Source organism: Hevea brasiliensis, unplaced genomic scaffold, assembly GCF_030052815.1.
Source record: "Hevea brasiliensis isolate MT/VB/25A 57/8 unplaced genomic scaffold, ASM3005281v1 Scaf7, whole genome shotgun sequence".
NCBI lineage: Eukaryota > Viridiplantae > Streptophyta > Magnoliopsida > Malpighiales > Euphorbiaceae > Hevea > Hevea brasiliensis.
Window position 1 is genome coordinate 864403 of NW_026615250.1, and position 15643 is coordinate 880045.

The following is a 15643-nucleotide window of genomic DNA, read 5'->3' on the forward strand; positions in this document are numbered from 1 at the left end:
TTGAACTCTTTAATTAACACTCAATTTCTTATGTTTGATACAATAAAATTTAAAATATATGATTTAATTAAATTTTACATTATTATGATTTATATTTGATACTTTATTTTTTTAAAAATACTTCAATATTAAAAAAAAATTACTTACTAAATATTATATTAACTAAAGCTTATTTTTATTTTGTAATTTAAAATTAAATAATTATTATTTTTAAAAATTATCAATATAATATTTTTTAAATGAATATCTTATTTTAACTATGTATAAATTATATTTAATGTTAAAAATATTTTTTTGACGTTGTGTGTGGAGTGGAGAATGAGAAAAAGATGAGAAGGGAGGGGAAGAAAGAAATTATGTGACAAAGATATGATATGTTTATTTTAATTTAAAAAAATATAATTATCTTCATTTAACAAACTCATTTAAAATTTTAATTTTTTTTTTTTAATAAAACTCAACGAGGTAGAGTAATAAAAAAATCCATCCGATGGCTCTAATTCTGGCAATGAGTTCGTTAAAGTAGGTACCCGACAGCAGCCACTCCTGCGACTGCGAGAGGAAAGAAAAAATAATGGAGAGCTTGTGTTTCCACAGTTATATCCCTTCAATTCTTCCATTTCAAAAGTTCGTTACTAATCCCTACAGTCACAATTCCTTCTCCAACTCCAATTCCAGAAACCCACTCCGTTTTCCTTCCAGTTCAAATTCAAAATTCACGGTTCATTGTACGGAGAGAACCAGAGAGGATACTCCTCTTTCCAGTTCTTCTGCTTACACGGTGCTCGGCGTTGATCCCGGCTGCTCAGCCGCTGAGCTTAAGGCCGCTTTCCGAGCCAAAGTACAAAAGAATCGTTCCCTTAATATACAAAAAAGTTAGTCTTTTAATGCCTGTTTCCTATGTTTTGTCCCTTTTTAGTTGATTTTTCGCTCTGTGGTTATGAAGGTGAAGCAGTTCCATCCTGATGTGAATAGAGATGGGGATGATTCTGATACCATGATTCGCCGCGTAATTCAAGCATATCAGGTACCCTTTTCTGCTTTATTCATTTTCGATTCAAAATTTTCATGTTTTAATTTCTGATTTTTAGTGAGGGAGTTAGTTGAAAATGGTGTTTGTCAACAATTTTTGTAGATGATATCTAACTGCAGCCGATTAGAGATCATCGAAAGGTGAACTTTTTGTTTCCAGTACGTTCAGAATTCAGTACCATGAAAATTGAAAAATCCTTTTCGAAATTCATTATCCTTCATCACTTAGTTCTTGATCCTCATCTGTTTGATCTGCTTGCTCTTCTTTACTTTTTCCCCATTTCCCTATAATTTGCAGGGAATGTTTAGATCCCTTTGATAAGCCAGAGTGTGAAGCATTTGACATCTTTGTTAATGAAGTTCTTTGTGTTGGCAAAGGTAGTAGTGTATTGGTTTTCTATCATGTTCCACCTCTTATACAAGAAATCCTATGTAGAGTAGGTATTTGGAGATGTAACTGCAAATTTTTTGAAATATAATGAATTAGTGTATTCTGTTGGTGGCTGAAATTCTGTTCCTGCATGCCTCAATATCATCATCTGATCCATATGTGCTGAACCTGTTATGATATTGAATGATGGTATCAGTATATCTCATGATCTTCCAAACCCCTCCATTTTGAGTCATTTGAACCAAATTAGACCGAAAACTCCATCAAATAGCAAATGAGTGTGCTTTTTCGCCTTTTGCAGGATGTCCTTATTCATGTGTACAAAGAGCTCCTCATGCCTTTGCTTATGCTTGTTTAACTGGAACTGCAAGGGCGATATCTCAAGGTTGGTCTACTTGCCCGTGAGTTCTTTGTTATCTTCTGTACTCCCTGGCGAGCTTGTGTTTGTAAGCGCTGGCAACGCAAAAAAGATGAAGTATAATTTTACAATTATCTGTCCACAAAGCATTTAAATACTGGCAAATGATTCTGGTCCAATGAAGAGGACATACTCTAATATTTTCCATTTTAAAATTGGTGATTGTTTTGATCAGGGCATGGTGAAGATTACCAAGTTCAGCTTGCCGTTGGTCAGTGCCCAAGAAGTTGTATTCATTACGTGACACCTTCGCAGAGAATCATTCTAGAGGAGTTGCTTGACAGGTATCTGTATCTCACATTTTACCTGGAGAATTTTGCTATTGCACTATATGGTCTGTGAATTGATCCAAAAAAGTAAAATGAAAAACCACTTTAACGGTAACTGCAGCTACATAATTATGAAGAAAACCACTTTAACCGTAACTGCAGCTACATAATTATGATGCTTCTGTTTCCTGCTTCTTTCTGTTTATATGTCAAGGTTCGTGACTGGCCATTCTTCCTCCATTTTCTTCTATCCCACTGCTCCTATTTTTCTCTGCCTTACAACCATATTTTTCTTCTTAATAGTTTACCATTAACTTCTACTTGCTTGCAGTATCTTGAATGCTCCGTATGATTGTTCAGCAGAGGCAGACTTGCTATATTCTCTTATAGTTAAAGCTAGATTTGAGAACAATCGGTTCCAGAAGCCGAAGAAGCAACCAAAGACTTCAACTCAACACGTGGATTGGTTTACATGAGTACTGCTGGTAAGCGGATTCATGTTCAATCACCAATAGTACCAATTTACAGAACCCGCAAAATAGCAAAGAAAGTAGAAGAAAATTCTAATTGTAGATATCAAGGGAATGATGACTTTGAATATTACTTCATCGAAGGAGCTGATGCTAGAAGCATGTAGCGAAGAGAGAAACATATTGGCTTTGCTAGGCGACATGTGATTCAAGAGAAGGCTGGGAAATTTGTATTCTGCTGAAGGCATGTGTAGTCATACACATCGTCATATTTATTCTTTTATATGGAGCAATGCCGCCGATGAAAAATCTTGTCACCAATGGATTTGAGTTCAATTAATTTATGCTTTATAAATCTTTTTTATTGTTAATGAAGTAAACATTATGAGCATTGGTTCATGATGGAAGGGAATAAGAAAAATATGTAGTTGTGGTTGTGGAGACTAGAAATGGTATTTGAAACTAATCCCACATAGGATATTTAAGAGCGGAGTTGGAAAGAGTAGTGGCTATAAATGATAAGCGGAATGCAACGGGCTTCCATACTTACCTGGACGGGGTCAATGGGTGATCTAGAAGGCCCATGGCCTAGGTCAGTGACTTCCATTGCACGTGGGAGGGGTGCTGTCCTAAGGTCTCCCTAAGCGGGAGAGCCTACGTCATAATTTGTGGTAGTGGGGGCCTGCGTTCGCGCGGCCTCTGGCTTGACCAGTTAAAACCTTGGGTCCAATTAAATTAAATAATTGTGTTTTATATTATAATTTCTATTAATGTATGAAATATGGAAGATTAAAGTACTAGGTTTTATTGTTGCACCATAAATAGAAATTTTTTTGTAGAAAATAAAATGTAAAGAAATTAATACATAAATTACTTTCATTTCTGTATTAATATACATGTATGCTATTATTATTATTATTTGGATATTTACTATCTGCCCAATTACCAATTTTTCACTAATAGTTAGTTTCAGTTATTTCTTTCATCAAAGTAGGGCATTATTTTATCCTAATATTAATAATTTTAATATTATAAATTTTAAATTATTTATAAATATCTCAAATTCAATTATTATTATTCTTTAAATACTATTTAAATCTATTAATTTTATATATTTTAATTAATAATTTACATAAACATTTTACTAATAATTTCTTTTAAAATTTATTAATCTGATAAAATATATAAATTCTATTTATTTGAGTTACAATATCTTAGAATATATATATATATATATATATATTATTTTTTTTTTCAAGTAAGTAATTATTTGCATAAACAAATTCAAATAGTAGATGCTCAATGCTATAAAATTCAGACTCAATAAACTCATTCTGTTATCATGATTAAACCAAATTGAGTGTTCAATCCGTTGCCTAGGTACAGGCAAAACATGGCTAGTGAAAGCGCCATCCTCCGATGTTAGGAGCGTCAGGCCTTAAATAACAAGTGTATTGCTACGTAACTCCATACTTTCCTCGATAGGGTCAATGGGCGATCAGGAAGGCCTATGGCCTAGGTCAGTGACCTCCATTGCACATTAGGAGGGGTGGTGGCCTAAGGTCTCCCCAAGCAGGAGAGCCTATGTCATAATTTGTGGTAGTAGTGGAAGCCTGGGTGCACGCGGCTCCTTCCAAGTTAATCTCTGAAATTTTATTTAACTTGGTAATTATGTGAAACTGGTAAAAAGTGTACATGTACTGCATAATCTGTGAACTAATTTGCTCAAGAAAAATTCAAATATTGTATGCTGAATAATGAGTTAGATATCATGGCATTGATGTCAACAAGGGAAAAAAAAAACTTGAGCAGGATGAAGGCTACTTTGAATTATAGAATAACTACTTTGATATGGCTTTCATGAATCGGTTTAGCGAAGAGAAAATGCCTGCTGCTTTGTTGAAAATAGATGGTCCCTGTTCTGATTTCTCTTCCCCATTTCCGAATATTATCTGTAGAAGATCAAACCCAAATTACCAACACTAATAAATACCACATTAATATTCTCTCTCTCACTAATATGAGGACAACTAACCTCGAGTTCTTCAGCATCTGGACGCCTTATGAATTCTTTGGCAAGAAGATACCTGTTCGGTCTATCTTTATCGTCATAAAATACCTTCCACATACTGATCAAAATCAGAATGAAAAGAGAAAAGGAATGAAGTTATCAAATAGAATCAGCTGCATCAAAAGAACAGAACAGAACATTAATTGGCTGTGTAGAGAGTTCTCAAGGTAGACTAGATTGCATTTTGCACTGTGGTAAGGGTCTCCATAGTCTGCAATAAACATGTGTGTGCATTTCTCAATCATCTGGCATAGGGTAACCCAAAATTGGGTAACAGGAGTAGTTCATATTTTAATCATAAAAGGGGTAACTGTAAGTTCAGAGCAATTAAAAGTAGATTCAAATGAGAACAAAGATGCCTAAAACTGTATGATAAATGCAGGAGGGCACTCACCCTGGATAACACCTAAAGAGAGCACCAGATGGCAGAGGTCTCATTGAGTAAACTGTGGTGAAAGTGCTGCAAAACAAATTACATATAATTCATTAGTCAGATAAACATGAGGACACCGTTATTGTTGTTAACAGAAGTGGACATAAGAAACATCGTTACCAAAATACAAATTTAGAAAACAGTAAATTGCCCAAGTAAATCAATGTTACACGACACAAACATTAACCTACAAATTTAATGAAAATGCATTATGTGCATATAAATAGAATAAATATGGAATGAGGAATGTTTGAAATTCACTAGAACACATTTTATTTCACGTCATGAGGCACAAAACATTATGAAATCATAGAAGTTGCCATACACAGATCCATGGAATATATCATTAGAAAATTAAGACACCCAAGTTTAATGGAGGAGACAAACAAATGATCAGCAAAGATAAAACATGGCCAGATTTTTAGAAAAGGGATATGCATAGGCAGTTCAGATGGAGTAGGCAAGTTTAAGTTGAATAACTTCAAAAGACTTGTTGACAAAACCCGAAACATGGCAAATAATTTATTGAGTGAGTTGAAAAGTTTGTAAGTTGATGCGTGTTGAAGAAAAGAAATAGTTAAAAAAAATTTACCCACATGCCAAAAGGAAGAAAACTTTACCTCAAAAAGAATCGCCTTAAATTGCGAACATTAATCCCAACACCAACATCTTCACTGATGAGACGAGGGTTCCACATGATGAGCGGCCTTGGCTAGCAAAATTTGGGAACTATCATCAGCACTACATTTTTATGTTTCAAGTGATTTGCATGAAAGAAGAAATTATAACTGGTTCTAAAGTCGAAGTGCGTATGATGATCATTGCCTGTTTTTAAGGAGTGACAGAGTTAGTTTAGTACCGGATCATCAGACAGACTGGACGCAATTTTCTGTACATATCCCAACATCTGGTAATCAGGAACAACCATAACCACAATCTCATCTTCACTCCCAACAGGCTTCCGGTCACTTAAGCTGGACAAAAGTGAAGCACATAGTTTCACATGTACTTGCAAGCCAAAGCACCATCAAGTAATTAAAAAGGCATACAGCCTATTCAAATAAAATACAGAATGGTGATGGCGATCTTTAACTAAAAAAATTCACCTGAAAAATTAGAAGATTTTATTAATTTGGAGGAAAATACCTTGCAAATCCAAAAGCTGCATCTTTCCACTGATATTTTAGCAGTGCAGCAGCACCAGCATCTGGAAATATGGCTTTAATTCTCTGCAGATTAAATTTCCCACTTTAGCAAAGCAAAGTTCAGAATTGAATGTGTATAAGCTAAAGTTGTAAATTGGAAGAAGCCGTATACCTTTGGCAATCAGTAAAATTTTAATCCTCTTGCAGTAGACAGCCTTTAAATCTACTTCTTACAGGGGAGGTAGAAATACAGAAATTTTATTGTTTTCATGTCTCTAAGTTACAATATTGGTGAAGACAGGAATTACGACCAGCCCATGCCAATTCCCCAGCATTTACCCAGCACACAGACACTATGATTTTGTCATTTTTTTTGGCTTCTTTAAAACAAAAAAATGGTTGCCCACTGGCATAAAACAAAATCGAGTAATGCTCAACTTTGATTAAGAACCTTATATACCTAAGGCTTTATCTTCTAATCCTGCGCATTTAAGTTCATTAAAAGTACAAACCTGACATCCTGTTTCTTCAATAAGTTTATCCAAGAAAATCCTTGAAAGTTCCCAGAGCGCAGCTTGTGCACCTTCATCATCTAGAAACTGCAACTGAGGAATTAAGAGCTCAACCTGCAGAGAGTCAGCTAATTAAAAAAACAAGAAATGCAAAAAACAAAGGAGAAATTGAAATTGAGAAACAAATTGTAAATTGAAATTTTGTAATTTACACAACATTTCTTCTCCAACAAGACAACTCAACTCAACTAAGTTTTTATCCCAAAAATTTGGGGTCGGCTATATGGATTCGCTTTCTCCACTCCAAACGATTTTTGGTTAAATCCTAAAAAATGTGTAATGCTTCTAGGTCATGTTGTACTACTCTCCTCCAAGTCAATTTAGGTCTATCCCTTTTTTTCTTTCTATCCTCTAACCTAATGTGCTCTACTTGTCTAACTGGAACCTCCATATGTCTACGCTTCACATGACCAAACCACCTCAATCTCCCTTCTCTGAACTTATCCTCAATTGGCACCACTCCTACCTTTTCTCTAATACTCTCATTACGGACTTTATCTAGTCTAGTATGGCCACTCATCCACCTTAACATTCTCATCTCTGCAACTCTTATTTTAGACGCATACGACTCCTTCAGTGCTCAACACTCACTACCATAAAACAAAGCCGGTCATATGGCTGTACGGTAAAATTTTTCTTTCAACTTATTGGAAATCTTGCGATCACATAAAACTCCCGTGGCACGACTCCACTTCAACCATCCGGCTTTAATCATATGACTAACATCCTCTTCACATTCCCCATCTAGTTGAAGGACTGAACTGAGATATTCAAAGTGATTACTTTGGGACAATACCACTCCATCCAAACTAACTCCTTCCCTATTACCAGTTTGGCCTTCACTAAACTTGCAATGCATGTATTCTGTCTTCGTTCTACTTAACTTAAAGCCCTTTGACTCTAGAGTACTTCTCCAAAGCTCTAACTTTCTATTGACTCCTTCTCGCGTCTCATCTATCAGAACAATATCATCCACAAACATCATGCACCAAGGAATACTCTCTTGTATATGTTTCGTCAATTCATCTAAAACTAATGTAAAAAAGTGAGGGCTTATAGCTGATCCTTGGTGTAATCCAATTGAGATCGGAAAATCTCTTGTGTCCTCTTCCACTGTGCGCACAATAGTAGTTGTTCCTTCATACATATCTTTCAATACTTGTATGTACCTAATAGATACCATTTTTTGTTCTAACACACTCCATAAGACATCTCTTGGAACACTATCATAAGCCTTCTCTAAATCAATAAAAACCATGTGTAGATCTTTCTTCACATCTCTATATTTCTCCATCAAACTTCTAATGAGAAAAAGATCGCTTCCATAGTTGAATGACTGGGCATGAAGCCAAATTGATTGATAGAGATAGAAGTATCATGACGTAGTCGATGCTCCACAATTCTCTTCCACAACTTCATAGTATGGCTTATGAGTTTAATTCCCCTATAGTTTGAGCAACTCTGTATGTCTCCCTTATTTTTAAAAATAAGTACTAAAATACTCCTCCTCCGTTCATCAGGCATTTTCTTTGAGTTTAGAATCTTATTAAATAATTTAGTTAACCATGCCACTCCCATATCTCCCAAACACTTCCACACTTCAATTGGTATTCCATCGGGTCCACAGGCTTTAACCACTTTCATTCTCTTAAATGCTTCCTTTACTTCTAAACATCTAATCCTTCTAGTATAATTCACATTCTTTTCTATTGTTCTATAATCTATATTCACGCTATTACCATTTTGACTATTATTAAGGAGATCATTAAAGTAATTTCTCCATCTTTCTTTAATGTCTCCATCTTTCTTTAATGTCCTCATCTTTCACCAACACTTTTCCTTCTTTATCCTTAATGCACCTAACTTACTTGAGATCTTGACATTTCCTTTCTCCCATCCTTGCTAATCTATAAATATCTTTCTCCCCTTCTTTAATTCCAAGTTTCTCATATAACTTTTCAAAGGCATGTGCTCTTGCTTGACTAACTGCCTTTTTTGCTTCTTTCTTTGCTATCTTGTACTGTTCATATGCCTCATTATTATCATCACATTTAGGTAATTTCTTATACCATTCCCTTTTTCTCTTCACTGCCTTTTGTACTTTCTCATTCCAACATCATCTTTCTTTTGAGGGTGGTCCATGTCCTTTAGACTCTCCAAGTACTTTTCTAGCTATTTCTCTAATCTTTGATGCCATCTGTATCCACATATCATTGGCCTCCATAAATATCCCAAAATTAAATGTTTCACTTCGATGAGATGAAACATCATAGAATCAATGAAGTATTAAGAGGACACATGAAGTATTTACATAAATGTACATTTCAACAATAAAGCTAGACATTTATATTCCTTTACGAAAGATATTAGGAATATTACTTTTTTTCAACCGTAATTCTTTCAAGGCCATTGTTACCTGGTCATGAACAATAAAGCATACGACAGCAACTTAGCTGACATCAAATTGCAGTGCAAAGGAAAAAGAAGAAAAAAAAAAAAGAAGGTTTCTTCTTTCCTTCTCTTTCTTTCTTTATCTATTTATTTATTTAATTTATGATGGTAAAATTTCTTCTTTGTTAATCACAATAGAACATAGGAGTGGATATTTTCCCCAGAGCAAATCAAACTGGTATAAGCACAAAATGTGATTCCAGTTTCTATTGAAGAGATTACAATTCAGTCTGGCACATACTATGGCTCTCATGCCTCCTGAAGATACAAACAAGGCACTTGCTTGGCTGGATTGCCAGACTGCACCCTCCAAGTCAGAAGGCAAGCAGCTGAAACACAAATTGAACACTATCAAGAGCTTTGCTTCCACACATTTTTAAAGGGAAATAAGACATTATGATTAATTAAGTGAAATTGACTCGTATCATAAATTTAAAATAAAGTGAGTTCAGATGTGAAATTGATTCATATCATACATTAATTAGATGATCAACAAATTGGAACGATTCAATTTCCATGAAACACCAAAAACCCTACAAATTCAGAGTGCTCCACGAAAAAAGGGTATAATTATGTGGAGAGAGAACCTGTCATCTTCTTCCTTTTCTTCTAGTGGCTGCGCCTGTAACTGGGTAGTCTCTTCAAGATTGTCCTGCAGGGGAGATTCACCTTGGAATTTCTCAAACTTACCACAGATTCTTGAGCTAGAATAACTACTACTTAGTGAAATCCCATCAAGGCCATTAAAGATAGGATTTGGGAAGGGTAAAGCAAAACGAGTGGCTGACTTTGTATTGTTTGACATCAGTGATGGAGAGTAGGGGTAGAAGAAGGAGCAACTCGGGATTGAAGCAGCCATGAAAATTAACTACCAACTACCAAACTGCCCTTGAAATATGAACCGTATATTATCGTTTTATTTATCAAAATTTGCAGAGAAATATTAGCATTCTGGAAGTGGATTTTATTATATTTTAATTTCTTCCAAAATTTTTTTTAAAATATTAAAAATCGATGAATTTTAATTTCATAAATTTAATATTATAAAATTATAATTTATAAATTTAAGATATTGCTGGTATAAGCTTAAATTTTTTTTATTAAATATTGATTTTGAGATTTTTATATAATTAATTAAAGTGCATACATGATTAAAATAATAAATTATTAATTTTATGTAAATTTTATAAAATTATTTGATTTTGTAAAATTTTATAATGGACGTAAAACCACACCTTTTTAATGGGCCACAATCTGGGCCCAATGGTTTCGAACTGAAATTTCTGATGCGCTCCAAAGATTACATAGCCGTTAGAAACAGCTAAATCCCCTAATTTGTCACTCGCAATCAAACGGCTCGTAATTTTTCAATTCAAACTTGAATCTGATCAAAACCCTACACTTCCTCTGTCTGCTCGTCTCTTTCTTTCTCTCTTTCTTTACTCTTTCGCTCTCTGTCTGTGCAATTCTGGGTAGTAATCTTCTGATTTTAGAGGCCATGGATGGTATGCTCTCTCTCTCTATATCTCTTGTGCAATTTCTTGATATGGAAATTGTCTGATTTATGATGAAATTGACAATTTTTCTCAGATCTAAAAGTGGAACTGCTACTGGGAAACTGCCATCACACTGTTCCTAATTGCGATTCAAAGCCTACTTTATCTTCTTTCTCAGGTTTTGTTTCCTGTTTTCTCTTTTCTTTTTTTCTTTTTAATTTCAAGAAAATATTCAGTTTTGCGACGACCTATCTGTTCTCAATTTCTTTAATTTCTAAAAGTTTTTCTTTGAAATTGAGGGTTTTTTTTTTCTCAGTTCAAACTCTCGAAGATACAAATTGCGAGACAAGTTTGTGTTTTATTTAATGCTGTTTCATTTATTTTCAGTATCGTGTTCAAAAATTAGAGTTTATGGTGTCTTTCAATTGCTTCAGTTCAAATCCTAGAAATTAGTTAAGATGGAATATAATCAAGTAGACATTTAGCGCCTTATATAAGTTAAATGAGGTTTTGGTTGATTATTTAGAAGAAGTGGAAGAAACCGCAAATTCTATGAGTGAGGATATTGCATTGAGCAGAAACAAAGAGACTTCACCTCAGGGGCCCACACTGCCAATATTGAAGAAAATTATCAGTTTGAGCTATCAAATTCAGGTGAGGTTCTCTGGCCTTGTATTGGTTGATAGCTAAGTTGGGAATGAGAAAAGAAAAAAAAGGATAAATCAATGATATATTCATTTCCTTCTCAGAAAAAAAAAAATGTAATGGCTTCCATAACTAAGCCAAGTGGTTCAGTTGAAGTTCATGATTAATGATATGAACCAAAAAAGCCAAAGAAAACCTTCTTTAAGTGTTTAGACTTCTGCTTTCATTTTGTTGATTGGTTTTCTGATCGACTTCAATTCTTTCTGCTTTAGAATTTGAAGAAAGAACATGCAATTCTCTCCCATCAAGTGAAGAATGGCAATACAGATGCATTTCCTGGCCCCGAAGTCTTAGAAACTCTTCATCTTCTCAGTGAGTACCCAATTTGTGGCAGTTGGCTTTGGTTTCTCTTTTGCCTTTTATTGGTTTTAATATGTTTGTTGTTACTCTGTATTGGTATCAGACAATGCATATGAACTTTTAAAGAAGAAGTACCGAGAAGAGTCATCTGAGCGCAGGCGACTTTACAATGAAGTGATTGAGCTGAAAGGCAATATTAGGGTCTTTTGCAGATGTAGACCACTAAACCAAGCTGAAATTGCCAATGGTTCTAATTATGTGGTTGAATTTGACCCTTCCCTAGATAATGAGCTGCATATTATTTCCTCTGATTCTTCCAAAAAGCAATTCAAGTTTGACCATGTGTTTAAGCCTGAAGATAATCAAGGTAACCTGAGACCTTATTCCCAACATTTTCATGCAGAAAATTTGTGTTGTTAATGTTTGTCCCATTTGAGAGTCTTAATCCTGAATCTTTTTGCAACATGCAGAGGCTGTTTTTGCACAAACTAAACCCATAGTGACATCTGTGCTGGATGGCTATAATGTATGCATATTTGCCTATGGGCAAACTGGAACAGGGAAGACATTTACAATGGAGGGGACCCCTGAAAGTAGGGGAGTGAACTATAGAACTCTGGAGGAGTTGTTTCGCATTTCTCAAGAGAGAAGTGGAATTATGAGATATGAGCTATTTGTTAGCATGTTGGAGGTTTACAATGAGAAGATAAGGGACCTGTTAGTGGAAAACTCCAACCAGCCCCCTAAAAAGTAGGTTTCTATATTGCTATTATTTGGTAGTCACCTCTAACGATTTTGAATCCAACTGTTCAGTACTTCAGTTGCATATAGGTTTTTTTGGTAGTGTGGTAGTGCTAGAGCATTGATCTATCTTTCTACTGCCTAATGGAGAAAATTAAGTATGCATATATGAACAATTAACTGCACAGATGTGGAAAACTTGCCATTCTTTTGGGTAATCCATAATGATTGGAATACGGAAATTACTGTTGGAAGAGTTTGCAAGAATTTTCATTTTACTACTTTCTTAACAAATGTTTGTTGCCATACCTTGATCTAGCACAGTTAAAAGTATTTTACTCATGGCATCTAGTTGGGATGCATTCAATAAAATATAACAAACTTGATAAAAGGGATGTTCATTTTCGTGGGTCAACTCATATTCATATTATTATAAGATGAAACTGAAGTTGACCAGAATCTTTTTTTTTTTTTTTTTGAAACATGCATGAATTGAAGGTTGGAGATAAAGCAAGCAGCAGAAGGGACACAAGAAGTTCCAGGACTTGTTGAAGCTCGAGTTTATGGCACAGAGGAAGTATGGGAGCTACTCAAGTCTGGAAGCCAAGCCAGATCAGTTGGTTCTACCAGTGCTAATGAGCTCAGCAGCCGTTCTCACTGGTATTATTAAATCCTCCATTTCCTGTTTCTGGTTCATTTCTTCCTCCGGATGTATATATTATGGGATCTCACCAAGTAGTAAACAAGTCTAGTTTTTAATGAAGTTTGGTTTTCAAAAAGTCAAGATAGCTCCGTGAGCCTGGGAATAAAAACAGATGTATAAGAATTATATTGATCAATTAAAGAGTTGGCCTAAAACAAGAATATATATCTACGATAATGACCAAATATTGCTTCTATGTAGTTTATTGCGAGTAACTGTAAAAGGGGAGAGTTTAATAGATGGGCAAAAGACAAGGAGTCATCTCTGGCTGGTTGATTTGGCTGGTAGTGAGCGTGTGGGGAAGATAGAAGTTGAAGGAGAGAGGTTGAAGGAATCTCAATTTATAAATAAATCTCTCTCAGCACTTGGTGATGTTGTCTCTGCCCTTGCATCAAAAACAGGCCACATTCCTTACAGGTCTCTCTCTCTCTCTCCCTCTCTTACTCTCTCTCTCTCCAGCAATTACAAAAAATACATACCTTACAAAATTTTGTTATATTTTATCAACATTTTTGTTTTGTGTAAATCAGGAACTCAAAGCTCACTCATATGTTGCAGAGCTCTCTTGGTAAGCATTTTTCTTTATCAAGCAATTTAGTTGCTTGTAAATATTGAATTTGTAAATGTACAACTATTGCTAGGTGGCAGGGTGTAGAATTTTAGGCCCTTTCTCTTTCAATGAAGATGCTAACTGAAACCTGAAATTTAGGAGGAGATTGCAAGACGTTGATGTTTGTCCAGATAAGCCCAAGTGCTGCTGACCTTGGGGAGTCTCTGTGTTCATTGAATTTTGCCGCTCGAGTTCGGGGAATTGAAAGTGGCCCTGCTCGCAAGCAGGCAGATTTCACTGAGCTTTTCAAGTATAAGCAAATGGTGGGTATTCCTGTTGAAACTAAACTTTTTAATATTGCTTCAAATGATTAAACTGAGTTTTTTTTTTTAAATGGAAACTTAACAGGCAGAAAAGCTACAACATGATGAGAAGGAAACAAAGAAGTTGCAGGAGAATTTGCAGTCCTTGCAGTTGAAGATTGCTGCCAGGGAACATAAGTGCAGAGGCCTTCAAGAAAAGGTAACTTGTCATTTGAAGCTTTCTCTTGAGCAAGTGTTAAACTAGTTGAAGCAGTTGTACTTAACACAATTTTGTATGAATCTCATTTGTAAATCACCAGAAATCAAATTATTGATTTGCAGTTGACTCTTCTTAAATCTTTTAATTGCAACCATTAACATTTAAAATTAAGTGTTTTATGTATATTTGATTATTTTAAAATAGAACAAGTTATTGAATTTGGTAATAGGTCCGAGAACTTGAGAATCAGTTAGTAGAGGAAAGGAAGACCAGACTAAAGCAGGAAACGAGAGCACTTGCTGCTTCTTCACAGTCTTCATTGCCCTCCCCAAAACAAGGAGAGAAGACCAAGGTAGAGAGGAAACCGCCTTTGGGTCCTTCAAAACTGAGGCTACCACTGCGAAGAATCACCAATTTCATACCTCCTCCATCTCCTCTCCATACAATGAAAATCAAAACTACTGCTTCCATGGTCCAATCTTCAATGCAGGACAAAGAAAATATTGCTAGAACTTCAATGACAGGAAGGGAAACAAAAAGCCTTCTACAACCAAGACGTATTTCTATGGCTGCCAGACCAACTACTGCAACATCAGCTCAGGTTCGTCAGCCTAAGAGACGAGTATCTATTGCCACTTTCCACCCAGAGCCCAACTCAAACTTGACAACCCCACTCCACACTTCTGCCTCAAGATTAAAGAACAAGGGTGCCGTGGGCCGGCAGTCATTTGTGAAGGACCCAAGAAAGGCCAGATATTCAAGATTGTTCTCTCCATTGCCAGAATTCCGGTCAGCATCAGAGACAACACCAACTGTCATGAGGAGCAGTAGTAAATTCATGGGGAGTCCTCCAACTCAAGCAGGCTCTTGGAAGCCAAGGCATCCAACAGTAGTTGCATTGCAAAAAAAATCATTGGTGTGGAGTCCCCTCAAGTCGAGAGGAGTGAAATACAGGAAGTCATTGTTGCCTTCTCGACCCTCAACTGAGATGCAATGAAGCTTGTTTTCATGATAGTGACCATTTTTCCTTGGGGTATTACTGCACGAATGTATACTTTTTTTGCTTACTAATTAATCTGTCAATTCTCAGTGACATTATTCCCCATTTCTGTTGCATATCCCATGACTTTTTTAACCTTTTAGCCTCCTTTGTGATAATATCCTGCGTTTTGCATTATCTTGGTAGAATGAAAACTAAAAATAAAGCTTTTGGTTAGTTCTTAATCCGCTGTTTTCTATTGTGTGATTAGATGTCTAGAAAGTTTCTGCTAAGTTCTAAATGCAAGGCTTTGAGTAAGGATTACATAACTGAATAAATTATCATACTTTATGCTAGACTCATTCTCAAATGCATGTTGCCTAAGCAACCAGCAA

The 15643-nt window shown here is 35.4% G+C and overlaps 3 protein-coding genes and 2 non-coding genes across 10 annotated transcripts; 4 read left to right on the plus strand and 1 right to left on the minus strand.

Annotated features, from left to right (window-relative positions):
- Window positions 1-386: 386 nt before the first annotated feature.
- On the plus strand, window positions 387-3284 carry LOC110660056 (uncharacterized). Of its 3 annotated transcripts, none has more exons than XM_058142778.1 (8): window positions 387-841; window positions 947-1027; window positions 1136-1173; window positions 1331-1413; window positions 1725-1808; window positions 2017-2125; window positions 2232-2324; window positions 2442-2578. In XM_058142778.1, exons 1-7 carry the CDS (start codon window positions 575-577, stop codon window positions 2278-2280), a joined length of 711 nt encoding a protein of 236 aa, XP_057998761.1. In that variant the 5' UTR covers window positions 387-574; the 3' UTR covers window positions 2281-2324; window positions 2442-2578. The 3 variants fall into 3 exon arrangements, with proteins under 3 accessions (XP_057998761.1, XP_057998758.1, XP_057998760.1); XM_058142775.1 differs by lacking the exon at window positions 2232-2324 and adding an exon at window positions 2725-3284 and having other exon boundaries at window positions 391-841; window positions 2442-2595; XM_058142777.1 differs by lacking the exon at window positions 2232-2324 and having other exon boundaries at window positions 394-841; window positions 1331-1410; window positions 2442-3284.
- On the plus strand, window positions 3123-3282 carry LOC110660081 (U1 spliceosomal RNA). The gene has a single exon (XR_009147041.1). It is a non-coding gene; the product is annotated as a U1 spliceosomal RNA (small nuclear RNA).
- A 765-nt stretch (window positions 3285-4049) lies between the features above and the next one.
- LOC131177713 (U1 spliceosomal RNA) lies at window positions 4050-4214 on the plus strand. Its single transcript, XR_009147048.1, has one exon. It is a non-coding gene; the product is annotated as a U1 spliceosomal RNA (small nuclear RNA).
- A 64-nt stretch (window positions 4215-4278) lies between these two features.
- On the minus strand, window positions 4279-10185 carry LOC110660086 (uncharacterized). Of its 3 annotated transcripts, XM_021818258.2 has the most exons (9): window positions 9840-10178; window positions 9494-9581; window positions 6742-6855; window positions 6231-6313; window positions 5944-6058; window positions 5705-5796; window positions 5046-5111; window positions 4616-4709; window positions 4279-4532 (listed from the first exon to the last, which is right to left on the minus strand). In XM_021818258.2, the coding sequence occupies exons 1-9, from the start codon at window positions 10109-10111 to the stop codon at window positions 4422-4424; spliced, it is 1035 nt and encodes a 344-aa protein (XP_021673950.2). In that variant the 5' UTR covers window positions 10112-10178; the 3' UTR covers window positions 4279-4421. The 3 variants fall into 3 exon arrangements, with proteins under 3 accessions (XP_021673950.2, XP_057998763.1, XP_057998762.1); XM_058142780.1 differs by lacking the exon at window positions 4279-4532 and having other exon boundaries at window positions 4618-4764; window positions 9840-10184; XM_058142779.1 differs by lacking the exons at window positions 4279-4532; window positions 4616-4709 and adding an exon at window positions 4722-4862 and having other exon boundaries at window positions 9840-10185.
- Window positions 10186-10596: 411 nt separating this feature from the next.
- LOC110660098 (kinesin-like protein KIN-14S) lies at window positions 10597-15493 on the plus strand. Of its 2 annotated transcripts, none has more exons than XM_021818279.2 (12): window positions 10597-10757; window positions 10843-10926; window positions 11275-11402; window positions 11666-11765; window positions 11857-12120; window positions 12224-12503; window positions 12993-13154; window positions 13399-13614; window positions 13728-13765; window positions 13907-14070; window positions 14156-14269; window positions 14499-15493. In XM_021818279.2, the coding sequence occupies exons 1-12, from the start codon at window positions 10751-10753 to the stop codon at window positions 15264-15266; spliced, it is 2325 nt and encodes a 774-aa protein (XP_021673971.2). In that variant the 5' UTR covers window positions 10597-10750; the 3' UTR covers window positions 15267-15493. The 2 variants fall into 2 exon arrangements, with proteins under 2 accessions (XP_021673971.2, XP_057998764.1); XM_058142781.1 differs by having other exon boundaries at window positions 11278-11402.
- The last annotated feature ends 150 nt before the right edge of the window (window positions 15494-15643 follow it).

Excerpts from the sequence above, each read along its gene's own strand:
- LOC110660098 (XM_021818279.2), top strand. Across the intron at positions 13,766-13,906 it reads TATGTTGCAGAGCTCTCTTG|GAGGAGATTGCAAGACGTTG; the intron begins GTAAGCATTTTT and ends CCTGAAATTTAG. Across the intron at positions 14,071-14,155 it reads TTTTCAAGTATAAGCAAATG|GCAGAAAAGCTACAACATGA; the intron begins GTGGGTATTCCT and ends GAAACTTAACAG.
- LOC110660086 (XM_021818258.2), bottom strand. The coding sequence starts at position 10,111 with ATGGCTGCTTCAATCCCGAGTTGCTCCTTCTTCTACCCCTACTCTCCA. Across the intron at positions 5,112-5,704 it reads TTAAGGCGATTCTTTTTGAG|CACTTTCACCACAGTTTACT; the intron begins GTAAAGTTTTCT and ends TTTGTTTTGCAG. Across the intron at positions 4,533-4,615 it reads CAGATGCTGAAGAACTCGAG|ATAATATTCGGAAATGGGGA; the intron begins GTTAGTTGTCCT and ends GATCTTCTACAG.
- LOC110660056 (XM_058142775.1), top strand. The coding sequence starts at position 575 with ATGGAGAGCTTGTGTTTCCACAGTTATATCCCTTCAATTCTTCCATTT. Across the intron at positions 842-946 it reads AGGCCGCTTTCCGAGCCAAA|GTGAAGCAGTTCCATCCTGA; the intron begins GTACAAAAGAAT and ends GTGGTTATGAAG. Across the intron at positions 1,028-1,135 it reads GCGTAATTCAAGCATATCAG|ATGATATCTAACTGCAGCCG; the intron begins GTACCCTTTTCT and ends CAATTTTTGTAG.